A 19,099-nucleotide genomic window follows, 5' to 3' on the forward strand; every position below is an offset into this window, starting at 1 on the left:
AAAATAATATCGCTATTTAGTTTACAAAATCAATGATTAACATGTTCGTTTAGTTTAGGTATTTATAGAACTCTCCCTTGTTACTATTAATTATAATAATTAAAAAAAAAATTAATGATAAAATAAAATAACATATAAGATGGCTTTGTCTTTCCATGCAACAAACATTGTCGTACACGCATATACATACTACTACTGATTATTGAATCGTTGGAAAACATGATTTTTTTTGGGCCAATTAAAAGACAATAATAATTATAATATATTTTATTATAATTAAGAATTATTAACAATGATAACGATTACAGACTGAAAACTTAATAAATCACGGATACAGAATAATATTTAGCAAAATTAAAAAAACCCACAAATCAATAATTACAATAAAACATATTTCTTCAGTATGCAAAAAAATAAATCACTCGCAACAATTAAAAAATAGATGTTTATTAAATTATACTTTTTTGAGATCAGGGAGGTTGATGGAGAATAATTAATCTTGTGTGTGTAAGACACAATTTATTCGACAATATCGATATGCTCAGTCATTTCTACCAGTCTCAGGAGAATGTTTTACTTATTGCATAAGACAGTGCTTCCCCTAAATAGAAGTTGCTGTACAGTTTTTTTAAGATCAACCACTGGTCAACAATGTCATCATCAAAAATAAATCGAATAATATTGTAAAAACAATATAATGTTGGTTTAAAAATTTGTAAAAAGAAAAAATATTCTAAAATATTGAAACAATACAATTTATACAACATAATTGTTGGATTATAAAAGCAGAGTGGTACAATCAAATATACTGGATAGATTTCTAAAAAAAAATATATATATATAAGAGACAGTAAAAAAATCAGACAATCCTCACTTTGCAATTCACCCATTACAGTATCATTGCTTGTATGTTAATTATTATTATGCTTCTCTTGTCATTAATTTTTTAGAGGTACTGGCTAAACGCATTGTTTTATTACCGAGATACATTCGGACGGTTTTTCTTCAAGACAAAGCGATCTCATGTCGTTTTTATATTTATATAATTAATACATCAAAATATTTGTATTATTATTATTGTACATTAAACATGGTAATAACAATAAATATTAAAATGTGTTCATAGTTAACACAATAAGGGCTATTATTATTATTATTATTATTATTATTGTATATTTATGAAGACGAAAAGGTATTAGAAAGAGAGAATTTTTTAATTATTATTTAAAATAGATGATGGATATTTATTGTAGTAGTATGTCTAGACGTGTCTAAATAATAATTATAATAATAATAATTGTTATTGAACGTTTTACTTTTTTTTTCAGTTTTCTTTTTAACTACTTAATAATTTAGATAAAAATAATAAAATAACAATAAAAGTAGCACTCGTGTTTAATACTTCAATCTTACGCCAAGTATACAATACCCACAACAATGCAACAACAATCGCAGCCACTTCTAGTGTTTATTAAGACAGTAGATCTGAAAAATAAAAATTTCATCAGTCAACTATTGTTATAATAATAATAAAGAAAAATATGGAGCCTTAAGAGGATGCCACACTTGCATGTGTGTCCCTGGCTAACAAACATGATAAATTTATGTTTAGAAGAACCAATTTTGTGTTGTTAGCTTTAATATTAGAGTGAAATGCCATAGCTAATAAAAATTAATGGTGATAACATTATCCATGTTTCTTATTGGTTTATACAACATTTAGCAAGTTATGAGCATTTTTTATAAATGACACTCATATTTTGTACATTTGAAAGACAGAGTTTACTATAACCTGTTGCAGTTGAATTTTCTATTACCACCTAAAATTATTTGAAGTACAATACATTTTATATTAAAGAAGAATTTTAAAACTAAACTTTTTTTTGTTTGGACAAAAAATAAAATATTTGATTTTTGGAGAAAAGTAAAAAAGTAAGAAATATTGTTATTTTATACATATAAGAAAATGTTGTGTATCAATTTTAACAATTTTATATATACCCAAATTGATCCCCAGTAAATTAATTATATTTACAATTTAATTTGTATAGAATTAACTTATTGTAAAGATCCAAAAGCTAATGTATTGCTAACCATGAACCACTTACTATATTCACCAACCTAACCAATAAGTTAGATATTATTAAATTAAAATGCTTAGTTAAATAGATACACTTTTGTTTTTTTTTTTGAGGAAAAGTATAATATTCATGAATTATACAGATCAGAGTTTCTTAAACTGTGCATAAATTGTTTTTTTCTCAAAATTTTAACACATTATTATAAATTGTATTGCAAATAATTCTTACATAAAATGTTGCATTAAAACTATTGAAACAAATGTAGTGGTTCTAATTGGCGTTCTGTAATAATGTATTGTTGAAAGTTAAATAAAAAAAATTGGAGTTAAACGATAAAAGTGCACATTAACAGGGTTCCACGGATAAAGAAGTTTAAGAAACACTGATAGAGATAAATACATGTTTTTAATATAGTACAGGACATTATACTGTTTTTTTTATTTATTGTAGAATGTAATAAGAAAGAGTGTGATAAGATTCAACATAAAACCGAAAATTAGTATTAAGCTCTTAACTTATGTTGTATGACTGGTAGGCAGGAAAGACTGTTGTTTATTATAATCTATTATAATAAATAATAATTTTATTTACCATTGACAATTTGTTGTTCTGATCTATTGGTTTCTTGGTACGCGGGAAAGTCCGCGGTGTTGCCTTGGATGCACTTGCTCATGCCGATATCAATGATTTGTTGCGTTGACAGAGCGTCAGACGGAATGGGTTCTAACGATAAATCTAGCAGATTGTTAGTTACGTTGTTTAGTTGTCTGGAAGAAAAAAAAACAAAATGTTAAAACAAAAATAAAAACCAAATAAAAACTAATATTTTTAAACTGAAAATCTTTGTATTTTTCATAAACATTGAAGTACTTATGTCATGACACCAATTTTTTATTTATTTTTTTACGACTTATATTTTTAATTTCCAAAGTAGAATATTTTTATTCATTATTATACACATAAGACCAATGGGTTTTATAAGAAGAATATAGTGCGCAGTATCCCATCCCATAAACATCATCTTTAGCCACTTAATTTTTCTTATCAAAACCTTTAAAGTTAAAATGCTTAAATAAAAACAAATTATTACAAGATTTAATTTAAAAACGAAAAAAAAAATAATGGCATAATATTATTATGTGAGTGTCAAGAATAGCTTATACGGCGAGGTTAGGTAGATACTGCATTGTATATTTGTATACGTACACTTCCGAGTTGAAAACGGTGCCGCCGTTCGCCGTCGGAAGGCAGCCGTTGCTTTGATGCACCGCAGAGTTGTCCGCACGGCCGTTTTGTTTGGAACCGGAAGTTTCTACCGGAAGCAATCCGTTAGACAGTGTGTCGCCGGGCGGTGATGTTGGTGACGAGGATGCCGATGACGTGTTTGACGACAACGAATGAACCCTCTCGGCGGTCAACATCGCTTCGGTCTCGGATACCGGTCCTTGACTAGTCGTCATCGGGTCAGACGACGGTTTTTCCGTTTTATTCTCGCCGGCTTGTTGCTCGGCAGATTCAGTCTCTTCCTGAAAAACGACAATTAAATTTTTTTTTTTAAACTGACGACAAAATGACCATCAGGAAACACCCTGACAATAAGGATATACGTACTTTAGTCGACGCGTTCCCTTTGCCTTGGTTCCTAGTCCGCAGCATGATGGCTTCGACTCGTTTACGTCTAAGTTGCCGGTCTTCTTCCTCCTTTTTCAATTTGATTTCCATCTCTTGTCTCAGCCTGTGGAAAAATGGAAGTTTAGTTGAAGTATTAATATAATACCTAATATACATATATCTATAGTATATTAAATATAATACACGATGATTATATTAAAAGTAGGTAAACAATTATTTTAACGAAAAGCAGTAACGAACGTTTTAGATACTTTGAAGATAAGATACTTAAAATTTATGGTAAGAAACAAATACACATTTTTGAAAAAAAAAATTATAATTACATAATATTTTTCTGAGAATTTTGACAAGTAAAAAATGTATGTTTAACAAAATAGCTAATGAGTATTTTAAATTTAAGTTGAGCGAACTAACATAAAAACCTTGCAAAAGCAGGGTACTCCAATCAACACCGTTATACATCTTTTTGATATTATTTTTTTAGTACCTTTGACCTAGTATAACTTTTTTGTACAGATGAAAAAAAATAATAATTTTTCAGAAATCTCAGGAATGCCACTAACAGGTGGTAAAATGCTTTAATAGTTGATTTATAATTTTTAAAAAAGGTTTTTAGCTCTAAAATAATTGTTCAATTTTATTGTGACGTAACCTATATTCAACGATTTTTGCAAAGTTACGTGGGAGAGACAGAGATATACCGAACCTTATATGGACATAATAACGTACCATCATTATAAAGTATTGGCGCTTAGCCAGTTGACTGCAATATAATAATATAATTATTTTTCAAATGTTCAAAACATAAAATACCTACCGATTTTAGGTAAGTGCATAAGACTTTATTTATAATAGCTTATCAATTGAATAAGCCCCCCCCCCCTCGAGAAAATAAAAATAGTTATTGGCGGATTAGAGTCGTTTATGTTCTATACTTGAGTAAACACTATTTACACATGGTAAAAATTGTGTATTATATGACTTACTTTTCCGCTTCTTCTTTTGCTTTGCGGTCAGCTTCTTCTTTCTCTAATTTCAACTTGTGCTCTTCCTCTTTCCGTTTTTTATCTTCCTCTTCGCGTTTTTTCGTCTCTTCGATGGCCAACTGCAACCGCAACTCTTCAGATTTTCGAGCCTCTTCCAACATTCGCAGTTGTTCTTCTTCTTGTCGGCGTTGTTCTTCTTCTTCACAACGCAACCGTTCTTCTTCTGCCAATCTCTCGGCTTCCTGTCACGCACGAACGGAAAGAAAACCAACAGAGTAAATAACACGTCCACGTTGTATATAATCAATTAACAGCATATCAAAGTATTATTATATATGTGCAAGTTAACGTTAGTCGGACATACCAATCGTTGTCTTTCTAACTCCGCGTCTCTCTCTGCTTGTTCACGCGCCAGTTTTCTGCGTTCTGCCAATGCGGCTTTGGCTTCTTCTTCGGTCGAGATCTTCTGTTTCGTAGCCAACATCGAAGCTGTCATATCGCATTCGGCCAGGTCGTTCACCGACCCTTGGATCGAATTTTCACGACTGTCTTCGTCTTTGGAAACCACCGAGGTGGTATGATGCTGATTAGAAGATTCGACGTTATCGGAAGTTTCAGTAGAATTCTTTGCGTTTTTATTTTTGTCCTGAAAACACATATAGCATATATTATTATACTTTTATAAGCCTAGATAAAATATCGCCGAATACAGTAAAATACTACAAAAATACTTTTTTCATACATAAAACATTATAAAACATGTACAAATTCTATACCTACAATACACGTTCTAGGTATAGAAAATAAAATTATTTTTAAAAAAATTAGACAAAAAATCACTATCATTAATCGCCACTGGCATCGTAATGACTAATGAATAATATAAACGTCAGTATTTTACCTTCACAGCCGTCGACGTTTGCTGTTTTGTATTGTCGTTGGGGAACTTTTTGGTCTCCACCTTAGGGGTAATCGACTTTTTGGTAACATTCACTTTGGGAAGTGGCGGTCTTTCGCCAGTAGCCGGAGACTTTGCGGGTGGATCGGATGTGACGCCGGTCACGGCAATACTGATTGGTCGCGGTTTGCGTGGCGTCGCCACTGGCCTGGACCTCGGTTGCGTTGGCAAAGGTCCAGTGCTTGACTGACTCATGGAACTCTGGGGTCGATTCGGCGTCATTTCACCAGATTTCATGCCTAAACAATCAATCAACGGACAGATTAGTTTGTTTCGATGCTCGTTGCATGTCACGCGCATGTTTTTGTTATATGCGTTTAATAGAAAATTAAATTATAAAAAAAAAATTAACGAGATGGATATTAGACAAGAAAATATATATATATATATAAAGATTCAACCAGAAAATCATACACGCAGAAAAGTTAACATTAATGTTGTACAAGGTCTCACGACAGAATAATATTACATTATTGTAAATGTTTGAGTTTAATAACTGTGTAATTATCGTAGTTTTTTTTCCTACGATTGTGGGTATTTGTTACAACCGTACTATGTTTTGTACGGTTAATATGTAAAACATTGTTTAATTCAAGGCTTTACACCCAAACGAACTATTATAGGTGTGAAGCCTTGGTTTAACTACAAAATAGTAAAGCAGCCACTTTTTTTTTTAATTCTATTACCATACAGCTAGGTCAATTATAGTATAAAAAAAAACAGAAAACCTCAAATGATTTATTAGTATAGAATTGATTTAGAGAAAAATATTCTGCGTGTATGAATAATTGGCCCCTGTAACCGCCTATTATAGTATTATAATGATTAAATATTAATATCGATTGACATTTTAGTGAATTTGAAATTAATGTGACTGGAAATATAAATATTAGACAAAGGTAAAATACATTTAATATTAAACATTCGTTCAAAATATTAGTTTTGTATCAAAATATTATAAATATGGAAACTCAGAGTGGATATGAATCGCCTTGGCCCAAACTCGAGTACCGCCACCTGTTGGATAAAGTGCACTTACTGTTTGATCGGGTTCGGGCGAGACCAGTACGCATGCATTGAGGACACAAACATTAAAATAAGTAATAATTAATAGGTACATGCATTTTTTTTAAACGTTACCTAGTAAAATATGGGTGTGTGAATAAAGTACGCAATGGTAGGTATACTGACAAAATAAACTAAACTAACTGAAACTATATACTTAAAATTAAGACGTCGAGAGTCACACAGTTGGTAGGTATATTATTATTTATTAGACCAATTTCTCAGCGTACCTTTCCCATTATTTCATAACATAGTTGCGAACGTTCTTATTATATCTGTTGGGCTAGGTTAGGTAGTTAATGAATTGAAAATTACTAGAAACACTTTATTGAACAACATTTGTACACAAAATATAATCAATAATATATGACATAAATTGTGCCATAAATGTTTAATTGATTAAATAATGGAAACATTGATAATCAGGCGTAAAACGTATTTACGAGTTTAACCTACATTATTATGACTACAACATAGGTAGTTGGATATTTTATATCCAAAACTGAAAACACACATTTTAACGGTTAAGTAAGACAACCAAATAGGTCAATAATAAATTATGTAAAGTACACTATTTGATTGTAAGACAGATTCGTGCAATAAACATGTATAAAAATATATTGTACATGCATACAAATATAACTATAATATAATTAATAAACAAATAACTAATAAGCACAAAAAAGGCAAAAAGCGTTTAATAATACGAATTATACTATACTGGCTTTTGTAATATATAAGCAAGTATATGTAGGTAGTACATGCGCAAATATGCAATTATATGCAAACTTCCACCTCGGTCTATTCGTTTGTTCACGTAGGGAAATATTCAAGGCTGCGCGATTAATGAAAACTGAATATAGGTACAGATGTTGCACAGGTGAAAAAGTTATGGATTGTTTACAAATAATATGTGAAAAGCTCAATTTTAAGAGCCTTGCCGTAAGTGAAACAAGATGAAAACGCTTTTCAATTCAAATAACGAGTATGGTTAAATGCAGAAACATACTTTAAAGTCAGAAGACGCATGCTCGATCGTAAGTCCTAGACTAGGCCGTAAGTTGAGCAATGACGATGAAACGAGCGTATAGACGGCAAAAATTTATACGATTTCGTATAATATTGATATTATATAATGAACGTTTGGTAATATATATTATGTAGTTAAATGTTGAAACGGTGATAGATTCATTTTTTCCCCACACATTGCAGGCACAGTAGTAATAATAATGTAACATGCGATATGCATGGATGATGGTTAGGTTAGGTGAGGTGAGGGTGGTTGGATGTATTTGTGGGAGTAAATGTAAACCATAACGACACAACGAATAACAATATAGATATATACAGGGCAAGAGTATCAGTATATCTGAAACATAACATTTTAGTAAGGATGTCCGTAGCGTTATACACATTTGTGTTATCTCTGTGGGATACAAATCGCAATGGCGAAAACAGATTTCACATTTTTTTTTTGTAAGTAACTAAACTGTTAGGTGAATGTATTTAGAAAAGTTGCGACCTATTGCAAGATTTCCTATGATATGAATCTAATGAAGGATTTTTTTTCAAATACTTAAATTTTTAATTTGTTTTAACGAGTTCTAGGATTTTATAACACATAAAATATATAAATAAAAACAATTGTCAATAAAATAAAAAAAACGATCGATAGCTGATTGTTAATTGAAGTTCGAGTGTCCAAAAATATGGAAAATAGATCATTTCGCAAAGTAGGTACTGCCATCAAAACAATAAAGTTCAAAAATATAAAAAATTTACTTTAATAAGCACACACAATGTGGCCTTAAATAGTGCAAGACACAGACTGGTACCCGTATAATAATGCATAAAATGTTGTTTTGCGACTATCGACGGAAAAAATAAACGATAAAAAAAAAAAATGTAAAAAACACGATATGGGCATATAGGTTGATTACCTGAATTACGAGAACAGTTCGATGCTGGTAAAGATGAAAATTAAATAAAAACAGTACATTTATAAAATACGACCAATAATTTTTTCAATACAATTTCAAAAAATATAAAATATACATATAGTAGGAAAACACTAGAAATCAGTAATCACATTTTAAATTTCGTTTCTTTGTAACAGAAAATACATTTTTATTGAATTTACTCAGCTGTGGAATTATTTATAGGTATTGGGAGTCAATAAAAATATGCGAATGTAAATATCGAGTCCGTTAGGCTATATATAGTGTAACAGAGAAGTATTATAATATTATAGTTGCATAAACCATCAAATAACAGATTTATTTCTGCGTTAAAATATATAATACTTTCTCGACATATATTTTAACGGTTGAGTTATGAAACGAAAGAGTTGCTGTGATGGATATACTCCAGAGACGACAGCAATATGATACACTGCGGTATGACTTGTACCATATACCTACTTAATCGGTAGGTACTTGAGAAGTTAAATGCATATATATATATATTATGCGTCGGTCGAATATAGATTTGATTTATCACTGACGTGATCGTTTTCGAGGGGAGAGTTCGGTGTGTCGGTAAATCTCTGCAGTGAACATGTTAGGTGGTCGTCGCCCATATTGTTATAGGTACACACACATTATATAATAATCGATAAGTTATGGACACACGCGGACTAAAATAGGTCGGAGGGTGGTGTGCGTGGGTTAGGTTACGGTCAAACGAGTAAAGGAGGATAATATTGTTGTCGTGTTAACGAGGTGCAGTTTGCGCGACTAATTTCCGTACAATAATAATAATATGTCGTATATCATATTATTATCATGTCGTATATTACACAACTGGCCGGTATAATAATAGTATACGACTGCTGCTGTATGATGTATCTTGCACGTACCTGCACCACCGCCGTTTGCGAATTCTCTGGCGCGCTTGCGCAGTCGCTCGGCTCTGGTGGGTCTGGGCGGCGGCACCGGGTTCAAGGCGATCATACTACGGTGGTGCGTCGAGCGATCCTTGTTGGCACCTAAAACAACAGATCGCCCGCCGCCGCTGGCCAAGTGGCTCATGCTGCGCGCCGACGACAGTAGTCGTCCACCTCCGCCGCCGAAAGCGGTGGCTGCGGTGCCGTCCAGCCGAGTCATCGAACTCGCCCTACCTGGTGACCGACGGGACGAACTGGACGATCCGGGACGGCTGCAGGGCGTCAGGTCACGCGGGGACACAATGGTGGGCATCAGGTCCGTCTTCCGTCTGGCCGCCCTCCGTTCGGCGCTCCCGTCACCGCCTTCTAAACACACATATGTTACACATGTACAAACGCGCTGCACCGTCACCTCCAGAACAAATCACCAATAGTCGGCGCGATAATATTATTTATTAATTCTTAATTCAGTGGCGCCGCGAAGGTTTCTTCAAGCACATGATATTATACAAGGTATTATTATATACACTTAAAGGTCTTAGCGTTCGATCGTTCGCTGTGGGCGTATATGGAAAGTTTGAAGATCAAACGAAAACCGGAAACGAGTGCAGATCAAAGATCGTTATTCTATACTTATATAATATTGGTACGGAGGACTACGGAATTCAAGCATAGCTATGAAGCCATAACAAAGGAACAACACCAAAAAGTCACATGATATTTGTTTTTCATTTTATGGTTTTGTTTGATTCAAGATGGCTATTCAAATTAATTTATTAATTTCGATTCGAAGTATATTAAAACGGGTTTGAAAGCGCCGTGAAAATCGGACGTTCAATACGACTGGTTAGGTTAGGTACAACCTGAAGGCTGAACAATAATATTCAATTTATTTATATTACAGCCATTTCTATTAAGGACTGTAATGAGCGTACGAGCGGTAAGGACGAGCCTTTTCTTTTGAAAATACATACATAATATTTAATTAACAGATTGATCCCGTAGGGTAATGCGAGTTCACAACGCCACTGTTGCATATAATACAATTTATATATAATATTAATGTATATATACATATTATATATAAAGTATGTTCGCGAGCGCGGGTTCAGCGTGTAGAAAACACGCGCGTGCAGTTTACAGAGCTAATTAATTAATTAGTATACAAAACGACGGTAATTTTGTTCTACTTAGTGATAGGTACACGCGCAGTAAGCGGATAGAGTAAATAGGCGTGTACGCGGGGCTAGCCAAAAGCTAATTAAAACATAATAATATAACATAATGTTCGCGTTATTTGGTCGATAGATGGAGGGGGTTTCATTACGATAAGCCACAAATATACAAATACTGTTGTTATAAGTACTACTAATCTATATAAGTATACTAACTACTGCCACCTAGAACGCGTTTTTTGCAAACGGTCAATATTACAATATAATAAAATTATCTTATTTTCTGGGCGCCTAAACCCTATAAATAGTGTTAATTATCATCTTGAAAGACTAATTTCAAACAATTAATTACGTTGACGGTTAGGTTGAACACTCAATTTGTTTTTTAATTTAAACTTATTTCATAGTAAGCTCTAAATTATGTAAATTACAATTTCACACCAACTATTTTGACCTAACAACAGAAGGAATCGATAGAATAAGATTATTCAATCAGTATTAATATACAACATACGTAAAATCACGCACTAATTCACAACAACGTTTTTATCGGACAAATTGGTTCTCGATTCGCCAATTTGCACGTAGAAATACATGCATTTGCAGTTAACATTATATATTACATAGGTATTATGCAATCGACACACAATTATATTAGGATATGACACACGTATATAGTATAGGATTTTTGTCCCCAAAAACTCACCACACCCCACATCTACAGGGTATTCTGGGATAACAGGGTAACACATATCACTCCAACGCAAGACATCCATTACGGAATGTCTCTTATTATTGTACTCTGAAAAATCTGAGGTTCAAACAATTTCGTTTTCCAAAGTTTATTATATTATCATACTCGTGAACCAAGAACACTGATCATCTATATAATGTGAAGGTAATACTACAAAATATATGTAGACGAGCTTACCGTCAGTACTGCGATTCGACAGACCGCCAGCTGAAGCAGCTCTTTTCTTCCCAGAACATTCGTTCAGCTCGCGCTCTGATGACCTCCTCGTCAGAGGGCCCATGGGAGTTGTACTGCTCAGCATCATCACATTGCTGGTAGATGTAGCTCTAAAAAACAATTCGATAAAATCAAACATCAGCATATATCCATTGGCGATGAACGCGCAAAATACAGACGCTTAACTATGTATTTAACAATAAGAATCTAATTAGTTACCTATTGTGCGAAAATAAATTGAGAACAAAAATTACTTTCAAACCCTGGTACACTTTATTTACCTGCGACTAGCCCAGTATGATCCACCGGTTTCTGACGGTTCAAGCATGCGAGGCGTCGAACTTCCGAATGCAAAAACAATTGAACTACGCTCATTTCTTCTTTTTGACACAATTCTGGCCTCGCGTTCCTATAATGAGTAATAAGTATATCAAGTAATGCTATTGCGTATAAGAAAAATAATCGATTGGACACAAACAAGATCAGCGCAAGTAAGCCAGTTATATTATTTTTATAATTACTAGATTTTTTTTTAGAATAGCGTCTCGTTTCTCTCTCTCGGCTTCGAACAATTGTCTTTTTCTTTCTTCTACTTGTTGTCGCCTTTCAGAATCTCGTGAACGCATTTCATCTAAACGTCTCCGTCTTTCCTCCTCTTTTTGTTCTCGATACCTTTGTACAGCCAGTGCCTGAAACGAAAAATAAAATATACGGTTAATGTTTACGAACGCACAGATAACGCCCACTGGATAATGGATAAATAAAATATAATAAACGTATCGGTCCATCGATATGAAATTACTTGTTGTTTGAGTTCATCGAGTTTTCTTTGGCGTTCTTCGTCGTGTTTCTCACGAACAAGTCGTAATCGTTCTTCGCGGTCTTTGATTGCATTTTCTTTTCCTTAATAGACAAAAACGATAACCCAATTTCAATACAATGTAAGTTCAACAAGAATTATCTAACCCATAATAACTGCAATCACCCGCTCAAATGGCATTGAGAAGCACGTGTGAGCAGTATAAATAGTAATGCTCACATTATTTAAGATCAAAACACAAAACTCACAAACACACGGTATTATTATTACGATAAAACAAAGGGAAAATATTAGTTTCGCAGCTTGCTATTTATATTCTCGATGTAAAAATCTACACCCAGCATAAAATAATAAATTCAAAGACTAAACAAAATTGTTAGCATAAAAAAAATCGAATAAAAATGAAAAATGTACTCCATTTGATTGCGTATAGCATCGATAACCCATAAAATAACAAATATTTTCAATTTGTGTTTAAAAAGCATATATTGTACGTTGTTTTTTTTGTAGTAACCAACCAAACAACAATTCTGCGATTACTCTGAATTTAAATATTAAATATACAATAATGATATAGCATTTTATACATGTAGTTGCAACTGAATTTAAACGTTAAGTAGGTATTATAATGAAATATTATAATACTATTTTATTAAAGTTCGAACTCAATATAAAACTATATGCTGCGTTTAAAATACCAAAAAACTGTTAGTATAACACGATAATACAATAATAGACAAACAAACTGACGATAATTTATCTAATATTATGTGTTAGTTTTTGTCCTATAAAAGATACATAAACAAGAGCAGAACATTTATGTAAACCTGTTTCGTCTGTTTCATCATAAAAGTCAAATGAATCTGCACCATGAGCAAACCAATGAAGTCCGCCTGCTGATCGAATAGAAAAAAAAATATAATTGAATTTATATTTTAAGAATATTATATAATATTGTAAACGATAAGATATTTTTTTTCTGGTAGTTTACCGTTTTTAAAATATTAAAATTTAATAAATAATATTAGTATACCTATATTATAATATTTAATTATCTAGTATATGTATCTATATAATCTTATATCTTATAATATATTTCATTATATTAAAGAAATTAATATTGAACATGATAAAATAATTTCGGAAATAATATGAAATATTACACTTTATACACTTCATCATCGATGTATATAGCCAGAATTTAAGTTTATTTAAGAAGAATAACACAGGGAAACATTGTGTAGACCTAAAATAATAATATTTTTTTAATGGACGGGATTAAGCAATTTTACTTTTGAGGTATAACCATAATGTAAAGTGTCGTAAGATATAAAGTATAATACATATTAGTGAAACAATGAAATGCTAACCTCTAGAAGAATTTTGAGGTGGTGTTGGTGCGGTACTTGGCCGGTTGTCAGAGTTAACAGTGGTCACTCCTGCTAAAAAATAAAAAAATAAAATAATAATACAAATTATATAATTGCATATAATGTTATTAAAGCATGACACATTATTAAGATAAATGAGGATTATTCGTAGGTCAGAAGTGTACTATCATAATGGCGGCATTAAATATTCGGCCGATCCCGTTTACTGCTGTAGTGCAGTTGACTTTAATTCAACAATAATATTATATCCTAAACGTACCTATTGTGTTATTCTAAGAGTCGAGTGGGTATACGAAATTCGTGCCCACTCACGTAAGACTCATCATAAATTATATTCGTACATAATATGCGGAGCAAACAATGTAATAACTCGCACGAACCGTCATCTAGCCCAGAAGACAGAGAGAGGTAGAGAGATAGATTCTCCTTTAATTCGGTTATTCGAATGTGATCGTGATGTGTAAACATCGCGGTCGAGTCGTTGTAGTGTAGCGTATATTAGCCGGAGCGGCATGCAACGATAATAACATGTAAGCCGCTACTATATAAGTATATTAAATACATATAAAAAAATGAAGTTTTTTCTAATATGTATATATTCTATTCGAAATTGCCTCGTTTATTTCGTGCCACCGTAAATGGAGTTTAAGAAAAAAAAATTATTTTTCGAAAATGACATCATGGCGGTCGCGACCTTCACGAACGAATACAGACGGCCGGTGACCACTCCTAAAAAGAAAACGTTATGCGGACTGCATAGTGGACACACAATATTATGAGCGCAAGGCGCAAAGAGAACGGTCGCGCACGTTGTTTCTATTCTTAAACCGGACGACAACATAATAATTTTCGGCTTTCGGCCTGTCTCGAGCCTGTATTTTACGTTTACCGAGAAATAATAATATTAAAACGCCGGCGAAGGCGTTCTGATAGACTGCACACACGTTGTCCGTACACGACGACGATATAAAATATTAAATTCGGTTCACGGAGTGCAGTATATTTTTTATAGGGTCAACGTTTAGCGGCTGGGAAGACCCCGGAACGCAACCCAATAAACACGCTCTAGCTACATCTGTCTAGTAAAGGACTTACGTCACGTAGTAAGTACTAGCAACAAGTGCTTGCATTTATCGAAAATCATACATCGACGACAATCGTGCATTTAATAAGACGCGATAAACATTTCCATTACCACGGTATAAGGTATAGGTTACGTGATGTGTTTAACACGAGAAAGCTTCTGCACATTCTGCAGAGTTCGAGTGGACATATAATCGTAGTCACTCGGCCGGATATATAATAATATATATTATGACGCAAATAATCGATTATGTAGATCTCGCGACGTGCAGAGATCTTCTTTTCTCGATCGCCCCCGCGTACCATATCATGTGGTAACACGTCTTCCGCTGTAGCGAAATCCCGAGTCAATCGGGGCCACGAGAAGACTATATACTCACCACGTTTGGTATACATGTACGGTGAAACTTTGCCAACAGATTGTTGTCGTTACAGTCGCCGTCGTCGTTGTTGTGAACGTAATATGATCATTGATACACGATAAACGATCGGAAATGTGTTCGCGAGTGTAGAGTGCGGGAAGAGAACAAAAAATAATAATAAATACGACGACCGGCTACTCGAACCGGGTGGACGGGGCGTGATGGTGGGAAGAATTCGAGAATTAAACTCATGATGACTCATCGCGAAAGTTTAATAGCATATACTCAACCACAGGGGCGTCGCGATGCGATGTTAAAATAATCGTTGTCTACCGACGATGATTAATAATAAGGACCAGATGTCGATGTCCCAAATAAAAAAACTGAGGAAAATTTCGATTACAACCCTATCCGCACTAATTACTTAGTTTTCTCTCAATATTCTAACTGTCCACATTTGTTAAGTCAAAAACAAGATGTTTAATCTCGTAACTAGGTCCTAGAGTGTAAGCAAACGAAGTACGGGCAAACTTGTTCTACTGCTAAATTCGAAGGGTTAACCTGTCAGAACAATACCTACATATCATACTATACTGCAAGTCCAAACTTATGCGATTTTAAATGAGTAAGTCGAGAGACGTAAGAGTAGTCAATACAAGTCCAAAGTCTACAGCTAAAGACGTAATCGTTTTATTTGTATGTTTAATTATATAAAGACCAACGGCTGCAGTGTACCGGCGGTGGCGCGGGCAGTCGGCGAGTCAAACGTGACGTGCAGACGTGGACGACGTCTAGGAGGTGGCGGTGGCGACGAGGACGACGTCCGGCCAGGAGCCTGGCGAGCTCGAGGAACAGGCGCGGCGGCCACGTCGACCCGGTGGCCGTTGCCGCCAGACGTTTGCAGAGACGACACCAGTATGCCTCGGAGTGCGAATAGCGCCGATTCCGGTATTTTTCGGGGCGGGGGTGACGGCGGACGGTGTAACGAGTCGTTAGCGGCAAAACACTGGAGCAGCGGTTCGGCGGGACGTTCCATGGCCGTCGGGGACGACTAACTGCTGTACGCAATACGATATAATATACGCTCGCGCTGTAAGCCACCAACGATATAATTACAACGATATGGTATTTCGTACTTAAACGACGGCGACTGACTAACTAACTAACTAACGGGCGACGACGACGTAAACGAGGCTGCGACTGACATACATAACATTATAAGACAACACACTACATATTATTTTATTGTACAAACGTATCTCGTACGCTGCGCGACGGGAGCGGAGAGACTACGTCGGCGGTAGGTCGGCCGGTCCGCCGGTCGGTCGTCCGTCTATAGATCCGCTCACGTACATATCATACGTCTTACGCCGTGCGCACCAACCGCGGACGGAGGTGGCCCGTGAAAAAAAATTAATATTAATATTAATATTATACATAAGTGTGTGTGTGTGTGTGTAGGTTTATGTGCGAAAACTGGTCGGAGAAATAATAGAAATAGGTAGTAACAATCGTCTAATTATAATCGTCATTCGTCGGCGTACACTTGCGGTATAATATGGGCGAACGGTATTCGTTGTGTGCATCATTATTGTTTTGTATCGGGTTTTTAAGTTTTTTTACTAATTAACGAGAAGGTAGAGCTCGTGCCACCGTCGACTACTTACACATATTAGACATGTAAGCGGTAATAATATGCGCGTAAGCACGTCGTTGGTTTAATACGGTTATCACCACTGCAGACGACTCAGCCACGAACGAGGAATAATTGTAGGGATAGATAAAGGTATATTATAATAACAATCGTAATTTGTTGGATCGCGTCGTCCCAGTACGGAATCTATAACATGGGGGTGGGGGGCAACAATTATTTCTAATGGTTCTAATGTTTTTTTTCAAATTTAATATTCAGAATTCTTTTTTTTAAATTTCTACTTATTATTTAATTTAATTTATTTGTCTGTTACGCATGCCATATACGACAAACTATATTTAAATGTTTAAGTGTTTAATATATGTACATCTAGGAACTTTCATACTTATAACGCCTTGCAAGACAATTTAGAATACCTACTAACTTACAGACTAAAGTACAACTATCAACATTATTTTTATTTTTATTATATTTACATTAGTTTGTTTAAATAAAAAATATATTCACATTGTGAAATTTTTCATGGACACGGAATATAAATTCATTCTGAGGTTCCTGTAAAATTATAAATTCAACTAGGGATTTTTTTTGTTGTTTAATCTTTAAGAGCTGTAAAATAACGCCTCATGTTAGAAAAATCTGGTAAAGGTATAAACTCTGAAGATAGTTATCGATCGAATGCTACATATAGAATTATAGCAGGTGTACATTTTTATCTATACACAATCACAAGTCGTTCTTGGACGTACAACGATTTCCTTTTTTTTATATACTCGGAAAAAAATTCCTTGGAATTTTTTTACCTATCAAATGAGGCAATACTAACATGAAATAAAAAAACCGTAATATTACGTACTTGCGAGGGATAATAATCGTCAACAATTTAAATATCAAAACGAAATATAATTAATTAAACCACGGCGGCGCACGATATCCACAAAATAGTACCGATTATATTTTGGAATGCTATTTAAGATACATTATATAACTCCAAACTAAAGACTTATCTAAACACCATCGTATAAAATATATTTATTTGGATATACTTATATTATTGTATACATTTATACCTATAGGCCATAATCTATTAACAATTTCAAATTTTATTGTTTTTATTTATACTTTCCATTCTCAAGGATTACTAAATTGTAGCTACTGTAGCTTATAAAAAATATATAAACTCAAAAAGATGATTATAGAACTATCTTAAATATTTTGTATAGTAGGGCCATCAAATATTTAATTTATACTAACAACATTCATTACTATACTCAAGAATCTGTATGGTTATTCCATAGTAAAAAAATGCATCAACGTTTACAAAATGCATATAAACGCAAATACATTTATGACTGACAATTAATAAAGAAAATTATCTCCACCAATAGGCGTAATTCGATGCCTGCCTAAATGTATATTTTTACGTAAAGCGAGCAAATTTAACGTTACGAATCTACCACATGATATGTATTTACTATCTTACATACATGCATATCAGTTTGGCTTAAATACATTATGAAATGGTTATATTTTTAAATTAAATTAAATTTTATATCATGTACTTATATATAATTATTTTAAAGACAAAAATATCATCACCCTTATTGTTAATAAAAGTATAAACAATAAGAACTATATTAGTATTTCGATACCCTCGGAAGTTTATTGTAATACATTGTATTATGGAAAATCCTGAGGATTTTATATAATATTTTATAAGTGCTGTACAGACGAAAATGTGTATAGTTTATGTATGACACGTACTGTAGCGATGAAATGATGACATTAATTTAGGGAAGTTTTATTTTTTCTCATTTGTGTATTATGTAAAAAAGAGATTAATAGTTCTATTGTCATCTATACTTTACATTTTTAATTCAAATCTTATTTCTAATATAAATGTCATGTATCGTGTAAATTATATACTATATTATATAAGTAGCAATACATCTATATTATCTACTCGAATTGCCAAATTATACCAATTAAAATGGGCAATGCTTAAATTACATTGTTAACCTCAGAATGTCAGTATTTA

At 33.5% G+C, this 19,099-nt stretch overlaps 1 protein-coding gene across 28 annotated transcripts in view; it reads right to left on the bottom strand.

Moving 5' to 3' along the window:
• Window positions 1–222: 222 nt before the first annotated feature.
• The window catches only part of LOC111039072 (ensconsin-like), a 36,348-nt gene continuing 17,471 nt past the window's right edge, over window positions 223–19,099 (bottom strand). For 4 of the 28 annotated variants that reach the window (XM_022322368.1, XM_022322364.1, XM_022322366.1 and 1 more), the window contains exons 2-16: window positions 13,942–14,013; window positions 13,399–13,467; window positions 12,554–12,654; window positions 12,273–12,440; window positions 12,033–12,160; window positions 11,713–11,861; window positions 11,488–11,583; window positions 9,580–9,972; window positions 5,601–5,896; window positions 5,064–5,345; window positions 4,700–4,941; window positions 3,693–3,816; window positions 3,288–3,607; window positions 2,673–2,848; window positions 223–1,485 (exon numbers count right to left, since the gene is read on the bottom strand). In XM_022322368.1, the coding sequence (XP_022178060.1) occupies window positions 1,472–1,485; window positions 2,673–2,848; window positions 3,288–3,607; window positions 3,693–3,816; window positions 4,700–4,941; window positions 5,064–5,345; window positions 5,601–5,896; window positions 9,580–9,972; window positions 11,488–11,583; window positions 11,713–11,861; window positions 12,033–12,160; window positions 12,273–12,440; window positions 12,554–12,654; window positions 13,399–13,467; window positions 13,942–14,013 (2,630 nt within the window). In that variant the 3' untranslated portion in view covers window positions 223–1,471. Of the gene's footprint in view, window positions 1,486–2,672; window positions 2,849–3,287; window positions 3,608–3,692; window positions 3,817–4,699; window positions 4,942–5,063; window positions 5,346–5,600; window positions 5,897–9,579; window positions 9,973–11,487; window positions 11,584–11,712; window positions 11,862–12,032; window positions 12,161–12,272; window positions 12,441–12,553; window positions 12,655–13,398; window positions 13,468–13,941; window positions 14,014–15,425; window positions 16,020–16,142; window positions 16,459–19,099 lie in introns of those variants that run through there. The other 24 variants (XM_022322378.1, XM_022322374.1, XM_022322376.1 and 21 more) reach the window with 17 other exon arrangements.

The sequence above is a fragment of the Myzus persicae genome, unplaced genomic scaffold, assembly GCF_001856785.1.
Source record: "Myzus persicae strain clone G006 unplaced genomic scaffold, MPER_G0061.0, whole genome shotgun sequence".
Taxonomy (NCBI): Eukaryota; Metazoa; Arthropoda; class Insecta; order Hemiptera; family Aphididae; genus Myzus; species Myzus persicae.